Here is a 15,696-nt window from a genome sequence, read left to right as displayed (position 1 = left end):
GAACTTTGCTACTTAACTAGCTTTGTGACCTTAGGAAAGTTTAATGTCTTTACTTCTTAGCGTCCTATCTGTAAAATGGGAATTATAATACCTAGCTCACAGGAATGTGAAAATGAGATGAGATAACATATGTCAAATATATAGTGTAACAAATGCTGTGCATAGAGGCTGCTCAGTTAAATGCAACTGCTTTTACTATTCTTACCCAACCATGCTGAAGGTTTTAGGGAGACTAACATGTTGGCAGTGCATAGGATTTTTAGAGTAAACGGAATTTGAAGGTTGGAAATCTGGTTAGGAGACGGTTTCAGTGGTTTAAGCCTAAGAGCAGCAGTTGAAAGAATGATATGAACTGAAAAGGTATGGTGAAGAAGGAAGCAACAGGACTTGGTAACTGCATGTGAGAAGGAAAAGGAGAAATAGGAGTTAGCTGATATTTTGGTTTGGAGCAAGGAGAAATTTCATGCCATAAGCTAAATAGGGACATTAGGAGAGGGAGCCTGTTAAGTGATATGTATTAAGATGTTGAGGACCTGTTCCCATTTTAAGGCAATGGGAAAGGAGTACTCAGTGAAAGAGAATATAAGGATTTGCATTTCTGTTTCTAGCAAGTGAGTATACTGGAATCATATTACAATATAGTATATAACTGTACAACCATATCGTTCTTTCTAGAGCATTCTATATAAAAGTAGATTTATCTTAGAGCTTTGACATTACTAAAAGGGCTGAAAAGACCTTGTTAAGATTGTTCCATCTGTAAAACAGTTCCCTTATTGTGTACTTTATGTCAGTAGTAGACTTTCCACTGTTGGAAAATGAGATATTCCTCGTTAAGAAAATTATTCAAATAACTAAAGATTGCCTTTTTAAGCATTATAAGCCCTTTTAATCATTGTGTCATGAAACTTTTTTAAATAATAGACTTTTCTGTGCCTTGTGCTGAACATATCAAATATGATTTAACTTGTTCTCAGAGATTCAAGGAAATCATTTTGAATGTCTGTTGTAGTGTTCTTTGTCCTGCTATGTCCTCTAATGCTCCTTCCATTTTACTTTATTTGTAAAAAGTTTCTAAAATCTTTCTTGAGAGTGTTTAATCAGTCTAAAATAGCAAAGTCTAGTCTAAAAATAATTATGTTGATCTTCCTCATTTTGTCATATGGTTTTTTGAAGCAGGAAAGCAAACTTACATTCTTATTTGCCTGTAGGTAGATATCATCTGTGGTGATCACTTGTTAGAGCGGTATCAAACTCTAAGGGAAATTCGACGTGCAATAGGTGATGCAGCAATGCAGGTAGGTCTTTGACTTTACCATATTTATGCCGAATGGACAAGTTATTTAATGAAAGAAAAATGTTCCATGTTATCAATAAAGTTTTAATAAATATTCTATAATTTTCTTAAAATTATCTGGACTGTAAATAATAAAGCTAATGTTTATTGAATGCTTATTGTGTGTCAGGCATTCTTCTAAATGATTTGTATCGATTAGCTGTCTTATGCCTTATAGTTTTATGAGGTAGGTATTCTTTTATTCCCAATTTTAAAGATAAGGAAACCAAGGTACAGAGAGGACATGTAACTTACCCACAGTGAGTGAGTGAGTGAGCCAGGACTCAAACCCCAGGCAGTTTGATTCTAGAGGCCTTTTTTTTTTCTCTGTCCAGTATTGCAGTAGAGCTTTGAAGACTACTGGGCAAACGTATCTGCAAGGACATTTCTTTAAGAAAAATTTGTAGATACTCATTAGGCTATAGAGATTCACATACCATTCCTTGCTCAATTGGTAAGAAGCCATGGTAACTGTTACGATGTTTTAATTAGCCTATAATGCGAGTGGGAATATAATATGAAATCTGGTCTGGATACATGAAAAGCAAGATAAGACTTACAATTTTAATGAAGAGAAAGTTTCTCCTGGAATTTTACCCTCTAATTCTAAAATCCGTTGGTGGATCATATAGATGAGGAAACTGGTGTAGAGAGATTAAGTAACTTGCCCAAGGTCACTTGGCTAGTTAGTGGTAGAATCAAGGTTCACCTCTTAAAAACGTTGAACTTAAAGCTTAGAATCTTAACAAAAGAGTAGCTGAATACTTATTTGGGTGATTATTTGATTATTCTTACATGTTTTTAGAAATATAGCACCATACCAATTGTCTACATTTTGGCAACAAATAATTCAAAAGATTCTTCATAAAATACAAAAGCAAAATTGTTTCTTGGCTAAGTAAAGCATACTTAAAGATATAAACAAAACATTTCTTAAAATTTTTATAAGGTCAAACTTCAGAAATCTTAGAAAATGACTGTCTTTTTTTTTTTTTTTTTTTTTGGCTGCGTTGGGTCTTTGTAACTGCACACGGGCTTTCTCTAGTTGCAGCGAGCGGGGGCTACTCTTCGTTACTGTGCGCGGGCTTCTCTTGTTGCGGAGCATGGGCTCTAGGCGCTCAGGCTTCAGTAGTTGTGGCACGTGGGCTCAGTAGTTGTGGCTTATGGGCTCTAGAGCACAGGCTCAGTAGTTGTGGTGCACGGGCTCAGTTGCTCCGCAGCATGTGGGATCTTCCCGGACCAGGGCTCAAACCCGCATCCCCTGCATTGGCAGGCGGATTCTTAACCACTGCGCCACCAGGGAAGTCCCGATTGTCTTTTTAAGAGTTAAGCTTGATTAGAAATGTAAGAATCTAGGAGTAAAATCGCAAAGTCAGTGGAGTGGGTAGAAAATATGACTTCAATTCAAAAAATATTTACGGAGCACTATTCTAGACATGGGGAGATTCAGAGATGAGCAAGTCCCAGAACTTAAATAACCTGAAATATTTTAAATTAAAGTCCTCATTGATAACAATGTGTCATGTAATCTCAGGACCTCTTAGCTAAATGAATAACATATCTCTGCAGTGGGAAAGCTAGGAGGTAGCAAGTGAGGGAGAGAATGGTAGGAGCTGAGATCTGAGCAGTTGGAATAAAACCATGCAGGACTTTATAGGCCGTAGTATGAACTTTGGATTTTAATTGAGTGAAGTGGGAGACTACTGATTGGAGAGATTTGAGCCACGGACAGAAGAGACATAATCTGAACTTACCTTTTAGAAGATTCACTCTGGTTGGATAGTTTAAGAAGACCATGAATGGAGACATCTAAAGATAAAATATAAATAATATTTATATATTCCTATATATTTATATGGAATATAAACATAATAGACATAGATTTAAATTTGAATTATAAGGAATTATCTCATTTCATAAAATGCGATTTTATACATGTATTGAAGTTTTGAGATTTTGAAACAGCTTGTAATTGTGAAACATAACTATATGCAAAAAAATTGACATTATGTAAAATGTAATTTGTATTCATGTAAAAGTGTTAATAGGATCCTTCTGTGTGTGTTAGAATACAAATTCATTTACTTTGATTAGACTAGTTAGTCTAGAACAGGTCTGATGGTCCGTGGGCCAAACATGGTATGGGACTATACTTTATTTGGCTTATTCTATGTTTTAAATATTTTTGAGTTTAAATTCCTTTAGCTAAGCGTCTGCTCTCTGGTTTACCACTGGTCTCAACATACCCTATTTGACTACATACCTGACTCACATATTCATTTATGTTACTTTTCTGGCCTTTGTGGGCATTTGAATTGGTGAACCCCTTTCTAGAATTTTGGTGAGTTTTCACTGAAGTTGCCAGTAACAGAAGCCAGATTGCAATGAGTTGAATAGTGAATGAGAAATGAGGAAGTGGAGCCATGAAAAAGCTTAATAAAGAAGAAAGAGCGAGCGATAGCTAGCAAAGGGTTGGAAATGCAAGGCGTGCATGCCACCACTCCCTCTATATGTTGCTCAAAGTAGGTCCATTGCCCATGGCATACTTCCCCAGTGAGCCTTCCTTTTAAGCTAGTTTTCCAGTTCATAGTAGATTAGAAATAACACCTTAAAAAGCACACTTTTAAGCAGCCTTGGTGAGAGCACAAGGAATTAAGACCTGATATCAAGAGAGGAGACACAAAAAGACTCAGAAACAAAGTATCTGGAGTCATTTACTGTCAGGTTAAGTTTCCCATGACCCCAGAGGACATCACTGTGTTACAGCACAGTGTATTTACTGTTCATAAGGATGACTCTGGATATCAAAGAAAGGGTAAATTGTATTGAACAGACTTCAAGGAGGAAGTAAAATGTATGATACATTACATGGGTAAGAGTTCCAAAATTTTCTCACTTGTTTTAGTTGTAAGCTGCATTTATGTGGGAAATAAACGTTTTATTTTCTTAGCAGATCCATGATACTTTATGATAATTGAGTCTTTTTTAGAGAAGTCCAGTGCTTGGGTCATATATTAAGTAATCCGTGCAGAATGAAATGTGTATCTTTTAGTTCTTTTTGAAGAACTGTTTTGCCATAAACAACCTTGACTAACTGTGGATACCTGGTAGTTTCAGAATTTTCTTCTGAGAGTCATTAAAAAGGCACATTAACAGGGAGTGTTTGGTAATGAGGTGAGTGAACAAGCAAGTTTATATATCTTGGACCCTTTATTCTCTTTAAATCAAAGAATTTCACATTAGTGTTGGGTTATGAAAAATAAACTATCTTTGATTTGATCATTTACGTAACTGATTTTTAAATAACTGCAGAACACTTTTTTTCTTTTCAGGATGGTCTGCTGGTCCTTCATTATGGACTTGTGGTTTCTCCTTTGAAAATTACTTGAAGATTCTAAGGGTATTATGAGGAGGGAAACAAAATAAGGAGACTTCTGCAGGATTGCATCTCACCAAAGATTTCCACGAAATGTGTAATTGCTATCACTTTGTGCTGTTCGAGACATAACTTATCTATTTTCAGCACCAAGAATCATAGGATTTATAATTACAACTTGGTATTATAGAATGCATCTGTTTTACTAGAGACTATATATAAAAAGCATCCACAGCTCAGGGGGAAATTTTTAAAGCAGTGAATTTTTATGATTTCAAATACTTTGACATTGATTTTGTTTCCTAATCTTTGAGGTAAATCAGTTACTGTTTTTGTTTTTGTCTTCACTGAGCCATACCCCTTTCAAGTTGGTGGTTAGGATTCTGCTCTCTGAAATGGCATCAGTTGGGCAGTCATCCTTTTGGAAAAGAAGTGTGCTTTTGAACTGAAGATTTAAAGCCAGTCTTTGTTAAGTTACAGAATGTACCTCTTATACAAAGACCAAAACTATGGGCCACTTTTGTATGTTGCCATCTTATTTCGAACTTGTAGCTGTTTTTTTTTCAACCAGCAACACTACTAAAGAGATATTATTCACTTCTAAAAGGGATGGATTATAATTTTTCTGTGTGAAGAGACTGTCTCCTGTAGGGTTTACGGCCCGTACCATAAGCCTTCAGTGTAATAAAGACTCCTTTAACATACCTTACAACAAGGGGCGCCTCTTTGCAACAGTATTTTTATTTTTTGAATGTTAGTTTGATTAACATTCATTTTGAGTACGTAATGTGATTGTCAATACCTTGTAATGGCACTGCTTTTGAAAGTAATTTAAAAATTTGAGTGAATTTGAGAAGTTTACAGAAACTTGTTCATTGTTTCCTCAGTAAGTCAGTTTAATGTTCATTTTCTCATTACTTTGTCACTGGGATAAAGAATACGGGTGTTTGAGAGCTCACTCACTTACATGCAAAGATTTCAGTTTTAAAGACTATTTTGCCTAAAATTATCATTGTGATGCTTTCTAAAAGAAATATTTTGTAGACCTTATTTCACTGCAAAATTTCCAAGTCTGCATAAAAACAATTACAATTGGAGAAAGATTGGCAATGTTTTATAAAGAATTTGTGAATTGTGTATAAATCTCTTCTAACATTTAATACAATTTTTTTAATAAAAATTTATTTTAACCTATTTTGAAATGTTTGTGTTTATTGTGGAATTTAAAAAAATAACCAAAACTCTTTAAGAGATGACATAGCCAAATCAGAGTTAAACTGTGCTATCAAATAGATATTTTATAAACATCTTTACCTTCACTGGTTATACTAGATGCCTGTATTTGACAATGGACAGAATAGCAACTATGGAACTCATTGCCTCTTAAATGTTTCTTGCACAAATTGCTTACTATTTTTATTCTTGTCCCATGTTAACATCTGTGTTGGGGATCCCCAACACCACTCTCAGGTTTAATGGTGCACAAGAAGGACTCATAGGACCCAGAAAGCCATTATACTCTTGGTTATAGTTTATTACTGTGAAAGAATACAGATTAAAATCAGCAATGGGAAAAGATGTATAGGGTAGAGTCCAGGAGAAACCAGGCACAAGCTGCTATTTGTCCTCTCCCGGTAGAGATGCAGGGAGAGTGTTTAATTCTCCCAACAATGATGTGTGACATGTGTGAAGTGTTGCCAACCAGGGAAGCTCACCTGAGCCCTAGAGTCCAGAGTTTTTATTGGAGTCAGTCACATAGGCATGCAGCATTGATACCCCAGCACCCTCCCAGTAGTCAAACTGATATGGCATGTCCCAGAGCCCCAGGTGTACAAAAATAGGCATTCACCATAAATCACATTGTCAGCATAAACTATCTGGTGCAGCCCACGGTCTCAGGCATACAAAGATAGGATATTCTGAGGGCTCAGAAGTTAGGATTTATAGTAACATGGGGAAACATTTTTTTAAAGTAGAATACTAAATGTAATTATTTGATAAACATTTCTGCAATAAAGAAGTCAAAAGAATATCACTTGTATGGACAACACTAAAGGGAGGTGGTCTACCTTCAAGGAACTTGCAGCCTGTGGGTTATACACATCTCAGAATTTTAAAGGGCAGATACTGGTAAATACTGTAAGAGTCACGAAGCTCCACACTTTCTTTTTTTCCTCCCTCCTGGACTTGACCTCCAAGAATCCCAAAGAATGAATTTATATCTGGTTATTTTTATTTGACTTGTTACTACCAGACAGTAAACTAAGTAAGAATGCTGATTGACTGGTTTGAAAATCTGTACTTCCAAAGCCAATGTGACCTTGGCTACATCAACAGAAATACAGTTTCAGATCAAGGGAGTTGATACTTTTAATCTCCAATGCACCTTGTATCCAGTTCTGGGTAGCATACCTCAAGGATACTGACAGATGGGAAGGCAGTGGGATAGGGAACAGTCAGAGGGAGAAACTCAGAAACAAAAAAAGAGCAAGCATTGAGCAATTGCTTCTATGTTGGAGAGCAAAAAACTTAGCTGTGAGAGGCAATACATGATAGCTGTCTTCAAATAACCAGAGGGTCAAAGACTTAGATGAGGGAAAAAGCACAAGCAAGAACAGACAAATGCCCTGTCTTGTTGCCTTGAGTTAGCCTTACTGCCGTCACCAGCAGCATGCATTTACTTTAGTTGAGATAAGATCAAATTTTTTTCAAGAGGGATTTTTGCTAGGAACATAAGCAGAAACAGAACTAAATACCCAAATCTGCACAAATGAGACTATATGAAGTGCAGACTCCAGAGCCTAACTTCAATGGCTAGAGAAAGATTTGTTTGGTTGGTACATCTTGCAGGTCCCTCTGTTTTTGTTTAAGCCCTCTCTGAGCAAAGATGCCCAGAGGGCTGGGCTGTGGAAATAGTTCGGCAGAATGTGCGCTTGGCAGGTTTCTCAGTTCCTCCCTAAATGCCATCCCAATCTTTTCTCTCTGGTATCGTCATTTCCTCTGACCTTGGGCTTCACTGAGCTTCCCCTCTGTTTCCACTGCATTGCCCTTCCTTCCTGATTGAGTGAAATACATTCTTATCTAGTTTCTGACAGTCTCTCCTCTGGACTCAAAGTTGACACAGACCTTGCACACACTCACATAGTGACTCTCCTACAGCAACTTTGGCTTTGAATTCTTGAAAGTAATGCCATTGACCAGTTTACTTGTCCTATTCAGTCTACCCAAAGTATAATCTCAGTGATTCAATCCTAGATGAATATTCTTGTAGGATGACCAGGTCATAATTGCTTATTAGATATATGTGTGACTAATTAAAATTTTTTTTCCCTTTCAAGTTCTAATAGATGCAACCTCTGTGGTGTATTTTGTTATCTTGGAAAGCCCTAGCAGTAGAGAAGATTCAAGCAGATGCTGGTTCTGAATGTTTATTTTTGCTGTCTTCAGCAGATCATGACCAAAGGGTAGGTCCTCATTTTTAACCTTTTTCAATATGTTGCTGTGTACATGAGTTTTATTTTTGGCCTCTCTTCAAAACTGGACTGATGAAATCTAAATTTTATTATCTATTGACATTAATAGTCCATGCATAAATGAAATGCCATATTGATCTTCTGAAAGCTTGCCAAGTATTTACTTACATAGAATGGATATTATGGTTTGATCTTTACTGAATTTTGATTTCAGTTTGTTGGTGTCTATGGTTTTACAGAGGTTATAATTGTGATACTATTTTCATTTAAGAGAGAAAAGTTTTTTTCCTCTGTTTCTAAGAAAGTGTTCTCCCAAAAGAAAAGCTGGTTGAAACATTTTAAATCAGAAGATGAAGAAGACAGTGTTTGCCAGGAACAGATTTTACCCCCCAAAAGACACAGAGGCAGTATTGCACACTGGTTAAGGACATGAATTGTGAAGCCAGACTCACAGCTTTGACTTCCAGCTTTGCTATTTTCAAGCTGTGTGATCTTGAACATGTTATATAACTTCTCTGAGCTTTAGTTTTCCATATCTGTAACCTGGGACATGGTACCTAACTCAAAGACTTATGAGAATTAAGGCACTCAGAACAGTGGCTGGCATATAGTCTATTTTCAAATTCAAATATGGTCCCTATATAGTCACTTCTTAGATTACTTTGCTGAGTTAGCTTCTAATGAATAAGTAGGTCCATTATTATTAAAAGATTGATGTTAAACCATCTTTTTCCCCCTTTTTTCTTTCTTACATATTTTCTCTATTCACTTCCTTCTATTAATTACTGGACGAGGGGTGGGGATACAGGCTCTGAAGTTGGACTTGAATTCTGCTTTCACCTTAATTCTAATCTTACCTCTGCTATTTCTACTTCACAGACTAGGTCAGTCCATGGACAATTTCAGTTGCCAGAAAGGAGTTCCTTTTGCTGAGCTTACATCTGGCTTAAGATAAAGATAAAAGATTGTCTAGCCCTAAAGGACATCAAGAATTCTGTATGTCATGTATGAATCCTTATGCCAGGAAATCATGGGAGATGGAAGTTACCCCTTTCATTTATTCATACTTATGGCATAGCAGATAAATCTGAGTTAAATTTGTTTTCATAAGCCCTTCTAAGGAAAAATGCTTTTTTTGCCCTGCGTAATAATCAGCAATTAACTAGACCTGCTACTGATTGTATTCCAAAATTCCAGCCCTCATATTAATGATTTTGGTTACACTCTGCTGAGCATTCTCTAACCCCTAGGAGAACGTGATAAAACTGGAATGAAATGTCTCAGAACAGAGACCACTTGTCTCATCAGGGGAGAGAGTAGCCATGTGGTGATCTACAGTAATTAATCAATGAGGAAGGGAGCCTGGAGACCCTTCCAAGATCAATCTTCATTTTTCTTTGTAGCCTGAGCTTTCTCTATTTTGTTTTATTCAGAATCACTGAAGCACTGTAGAAACATAATTCTTCAAATATCTGTGGTGTGACTCACTGTTTTATGACAATCCTGGTGTGTGTGGATGTGTGTGTATATTTCAAGGGATTGAAACAAAGAATTTATGAATTTTAGCTCGTCCCCACCCCCACCTAGTAAGCTTGTGAAATAGCATAAAACATGAGGGCAACCAAGTCATCTTCTAGGAGATGGACAGAGGAGTAGAGAAGCCTTTTGATCTACATAGTAACCATTCCTTTCTCCCTTTAAGTGTATGTGGCAGGGGTTGGAAATGTAATAAAAACAGTCCTTTGTTTGGCTGGATTCAGGAGCACTCACCCCATTTGCAAATGGCATAGCCATGTGAGATATTTGAAAATAGCAAAAGGCATGGGTGACATCAATCTAACCTGTACATTAAATCTGAATATGCAGCAAAGCCAGTAATGTGTTGTCTATAAAGAAAAATAAAATTTCACATAGGAGCTCTGTTTTAAAATCCTGCAAAGCTCCCCTCAGTTATTTCCATTTTAAATTAGTACTGTGCTTTCAGGTATACCAATTTATTTGGTTCTAAGAAACAAAATGTATTCTCATGATTTAGATGTTGCTTAAAAGCAACTTAGAGATTTCTGATGATATAATAATAAAAATAAAACTAGTTGGAAATCAGTGATCACCACTCATAAGCAAGCAACATTTCTAGCTTCTTTCGTTTACATCCAGGGAGATTTCTGGCTTTTTCTCCAGGCTCTGTTTTGAAATCAATACTACTCTTATTAGATCTGGCTTATGTTGTCCTAATGGAATTGCTTCTAACTGGGTTGACCCAGGTGGCTGTACATAATGGTCTCAGCTGGAGCAGAAGGTATGGCAGACTTCATAATTATATTTTTCTGATAGTTTCATAAATCGTCTATCAATGGATTTTTAAAATTGAGGTGAATTTACGTGACATAAAATTAATCATTTTAAAGTGAATAATTCAGTGGCATTTAGTACATTCGCAATGTTGTGTAGCTACCACCTCTATCTAGTTCCAAAACATTTCCATCATTCCACAGTAAAACCACATCCCTATACCCCCTTTTTCCAGCCCTAGCAACTACCAATGTGCTTCCAGTTCTGATGGATTTTAAATACATTTCAAAAACTGTCTCATGTTTGCCTTTAGATCCATGAATGGTGGTTCTGGGCTCCCTGCTTATGTTCACAGGTAAGTTCTAGAAGTTCATCCCCAGAACTTTGTCTAATTTGCATTATCTCTGGAGGTAAAATTTGGACTCTAGCTTCCAGACTATTGTTCAAATCTTGCCCCCCTCTTTAGCCAGTCCAGTAAAATGAATTATAAGTATCCTGGATTTATTACCTCTTGAGGAGTGGTCCCTTCTGTTAATATTCCCTTATTTCCAGACTCTTTGATACTGAGCTACAGAAGTCCTTTAAATTATCTTTTAAAACTCCTTTTTAAAAAATAGGTAAATAGCCCCCAATTCTATATAACTTTTAGCAGGAGCAAGAGGAGACTCATGATTGGATGGACCCAGAGCCCAGTTTTGGTCTGCCACCACCTTACTGCAATACAGGAACGCAGTAGGCTCAGGAAGTCTGCAAAGTGTAGCAGTTTGCCTTTGGGACTTGGTGTTGCCAAGGATTTCTGGGGCAGAGAAACCTTAAGTGAAACCTGGTGAGGAAGGAGTGAAAAAGAAGATAAAAAGAAAGATTTTTATTCCCTCAAGTGAGTGGACTTTCTTTTACATAGAAAGGCAACGAAGGAAAGAAAAGCAAGCATTGTAGAGTCAGAAGACCAGGGTTCAACTCCCAGCTCTGTTACTCACTATGTGGCATCAGACAAGGGTTTTAACCTTGTCGTTCCAAGGATCTATTCCTTCATTTGTCAAATGGGTATACAAATACTACACCTAACGAGGGTTGTGAGGCTTAAATGAGATCATTCTATGTTTACTGCCTAGTACCGTGGCTGGCACATAGTAAGTAGGTACTGAATAAATAATAGCTGTTATTAATACATCTCAGGATGCAGAGGATCACATTGCCTAGTGACTCTGAAAGTCATACTGGATATCATTAATGTGCTTTGTGGACAGACTTCTCCACAATCTCACAGACTCACTTTGTTGACCTGTTCCATCATAATAGTTGATGTTGCTGCTTCCCTTTCCTTCTCCTCCCTGACTTATGAGTCTGAACACCATGTTTCCCTGTTACTATAATTGTTCTGATTTAATAATTTATCAACTCCATAATATGCTTTGTTTTTTTTTAAATCACAGTGTTACTTCTGCCATTCTTTCTTTTTTTACAAATACACTTTTTTTTTGGATGCGTTGGGTCTTTGTTGCTATGGGCGGGCTTTCTCTAGTTGCGGCGAGCAGGGGCTACTCTTTGTTGCGGTGCGTGGGCTTCTCATTGTGGTGGCTTCCCTTGTTGCGGGGCACAGGCTCTAGGTGCACGGGCTTCAGTAGTTGTGGCACGAGGGCTCAGTAGTTGTGGCTCGTGGCCTCTAGAGTGCAGGCTCAGTAGTTGTGGCACACAGGCTTAGTTGCTCTGCGGCATGTGGGATCTTGCTGGACCAGGGCTTGAACCTATGTCCCCTACGTTGGCAGGTGGATTCTTAACCACTGCGCCACCAGGGAAGTCCCCTATAATATTCTTTTAATGTCTTTCTTTTATAAACGAGCTCATGGCAATTAGTGGCGACTCATTGAAAACAGGAGATACAAATGAGTCAGAGCCAGAAATTATATAAGTTAATGAAAGGACTCTGGTCTTGCATAGAGAAGGATCCATTAACCATCTAGTACTATTCTTAGAAGTGGCAACCAACATCTACATTACAAACCCGTGTATTGTTGAGACTGTTGTTCCTTAATAGGCCCTGAAAGATGTTTTGATTACTACAAAACTCTCATTGTTAGTGTGCAACTAACATCTTTTTTCACTAGCAGTACCACTAATGTATCTTCAAGTGGCATGAAACTGCCCTTAGCCAGATGGACTAAGAATGACAGTATTGTTCAGGATTCAGCAAGCTCCAGCTTCAACCACTAGCACCAGCTGTGAATTGCATCCATATATCCCCTCATTTGCAGTCTCCATCCTGGAACCTGGCATGGCATTAGGGAATCTCAACTTGGCATCCATGGACTCCTGGATACCCCAAGTAGATAGTCCTAAAGGAGTCACAAGCCCCTTGATCTTTACAGTTTTGTGTGTGTATTCTTTTTTGGGAAGATGATCCATAGCTTTCTCCAAGGGGTGTTTAATCCCAAAAAGGTTAAGAATCATTACAGTAGAGGAAAATTCTATTACTGCTGCCCATGTTCTACCTAGACATCTGGGTTCTGCAAAAGTATAGCCTCATTTTCAAGGAAGGAAAACATTCTTATTATTTTGAAGAACTTTTTATCATGTGCCTTCTGCCAGTTCATTCTCAGAAATCTTCACCAAGTTAAGCTAGTTAAATTATTATCCAGAACGCGATTTGTTCAAGGTGGCAGAGTAGAAGGACATGTGCTCACTTCCTCTTGTGAGAGCAACGGAATCACAACTAACTGCTGGGCAATCATCGACAGGAAGACACTGGAACTCACCAAGAAAGATACCCCACATCGAAAGACAAAGGAGAGGCTGCAATGAGACGGTAGGAGGGGCGCAATCACAATAAAATCAAATCCCATGACTGCTGGGTGGGTGACTCACAAACTGGAGAACACTTATACCACAGAAGTCCACCCACTGGAGTGAAGGTTCTGAGCCCCACGTCAGGCTTCCCAACCTGGGGATCCAGCAACAGGAGGAGGAATTCTCAGAGAATCAGACTTTGAAGGCTGGCAGGGTTTGATTGCAGGACTTCAACGGGACTGGGGGAAACAGAGACTCCACTCTTGGAGGGCAAGCACAGAGTGGTGTGCGCATGAGGAGCCAGGGAGGAGCTGTGACCCCATAGGAGATGGAGCCAGACCTACCTGCTAGTGTTGCAGGGTTTCCTGCAGAGGTAGGGTGCAGCTGTGGCTCACTGTGGGGAGAGGGACACTGGTGGCAGAAGTTCTGGGAGGTGCCCCTTGGCATGAGCCCTACCAGAGTCCGCCATTAGCCCCACCAAAGCACCTGTAGCCTCCAGTGCTGGGTCACCTCAGGCCAAACAACCAACAGGGAGGGAACTCAGCCCCACCCATCAGCAGACAAGTGGATTAAAGTTTTACTGAGCTCTGCCCACCAGAGCAACACCCAGCTCTACCCACCACCAGTCCCTCCCATCAGGAAGCTTGCACAAGCCTCTTAGATAGCTGCATCCACCAGAGGGCAAACAGCAGAAGCAAGAAGAACTACAATCCTGCAGCCTGTGGAATGAAAACCACATTCACAGAAAGATAGACAAAATGAAAAGGCAGAGGATGATGTACCAGATGAAGGAACAAGATAAAACCCCCAAAAAACAATTAAATGAAGTGGAGATAGGCAATCTTCCAGAAAAAGAATTCAGAATAATGATAGTGAAGGTGATCCAGGACCTTGGAAAAAGAATGGAGGCAAAGATCAAGAAGATGCAAGAAATGTTTAACAAAGACCTAGAAGAATTAAAGAACAAACAGAGATGAACAATACAATAACTGAAATGAAAAATACACTAGAAGGAATCTATAGCAGAATAATTGAGGCAGAAGAATGGATAAGTGACCTGGAAGACAGAATGGTGGAATTCACTGCTGCGGAACAGAATAAAGAAAAAAGAATGAAAAGAAATGAAGACAGCCTAAGAGACCTCTGGGACAACATTAAATGCAACAACACTCACATTATAGGGGTCCCAGAAGGAGAAGAGAGAGAGAAAGGACCGGAGAAAATATTTGAAGAGATTATAGTTAAAAACTTCCCTAACATGGGAAAGGAAATAGCCACCCAAGTCCAGGAAGCACAGAGTCCCAGGCAGGATAAACCCAAGGAGAAATACACCGAGACACACAGAAATCAAATTGACAAAAATCAAAGACAAAGAAAAAGTATTAAAAGCAACAAGGGAAAACCCACAAATAACATACAAGGGAACTCCCATAAGGTTAACAGCTGATTTCTCAGCAGAAACTCTACAAGCCAGAAGGGAGTGGCATGATATATTTCAAGTGATGAAAGGGAAGAACCTACAACCAAGATGACTCTACCCAGCAAAAAACTCATTCAGATTCGATGGAGAAATCAAAAGCTTTACAGACAAGAAAAAGCTAAGAGAATTCAGCACCACCAAACCAGCTCTACAACAAATGCTAAAGGAACTTCTCTAAGTGCAAAACACAAGAGAAGAAAAGGACCTACAAAAACAAACCCAAAACAATTAAGAAAATGGTAATAGGAACAGGCATATTGATAATTACCTTAAATGTGAATGGATTAAATGCTCCAACCAAAAGACAGAGGCTTGCTGAATGGATACAAAAACAAGACCCATATATATGCTGTCTACAAGAGACCCACTTCAGACCTAGGGACACATACAGACTGAAAGTGAGGGGATGGAAAAAGATATTCCATGCAAATGGAAATCAAAAGAAAGCTGGAGTAGCAATACTCATATCAGATAAAATAGACTTTAAAATAAAGACTGTTACAAGAGACAAGGAAGGTCACTACATAATGATCAAGGGATCAATCCAAGAAGAAGATATAACAATTATAAAAGAGGAAACCGACAGTAACAAAATAATACTGGGGGACTTTATCACCTCACTTAATGGACAGATCATCCAGAGAGAAAATTAGTAAGGAAACACAATCTTTAAATGACACAATAGACCAGATAGATTTAATTGATATTTATAGGACATTACATCCAAAAACAGCAGATTACACTTTCTTCTCAAGTGCACATGGAACATTCTCCCAGATAGATCACATCTTGGGTCACAAATCAAGCCTCAGTAAATTTAAGAAAATGGAAATCATATCAAGCATCTTTTCTGACCATAACGCTATGAGATTAGAAATAAATTACGGGGAAAAAACCCTTAAAAAACACAAACACATGGAGGCTAAACAATACGTTACTAAATAACCATGAGATC

General features: G+C 38.2%; 1 protein-coding gene across 1 annotated transcript in view; it reads left to right on the top strand.

Moving 5' to 3' along the window:
- The window catches only part of PCGF6 (polycomb group ring finger 6), a 37,886-nt gene extending 31,980 nt beyond the window's left edge, over positions 1–5,906 (top strand). Inside the window, exons 9-10 of the mRNA XM_082408453.1 lie at positions 1,212–1,298; positions 4,669–5,906. Of these exons, the coding sequence (XP_082264579.1) occupies positions 1,212–1,298; positions 4,669–4,725 (144 nt within the window). The 3' untranslated portion in view covers positions 4,726–5,906. The remainder of the gene's footprint in view (positions 1–1,211; positions 1,299–4,668) is intronic.
- The last annotated feature ends 9,790 nt before the right edge of the window (positions 5,907–15,696 follow it).

The sequence above is a fragment of the Balaenoptera borealis genome (assembly GCF_965194805.1).
Source record: "Balaenoptera borealis genome assembly, chromosome: 10".
Taxonomy (NCBI): Eukaryota; Metazoa; Chordata; class Mammalia; order Artiodactyla; family Balaenopteridae; genus Balaenoptera; species Balaenoptera borealis.
Note: the sequence above shows the minus strand (reverse complement) of the source record. Positions and strands in the feature narration are given on the sequence as shown.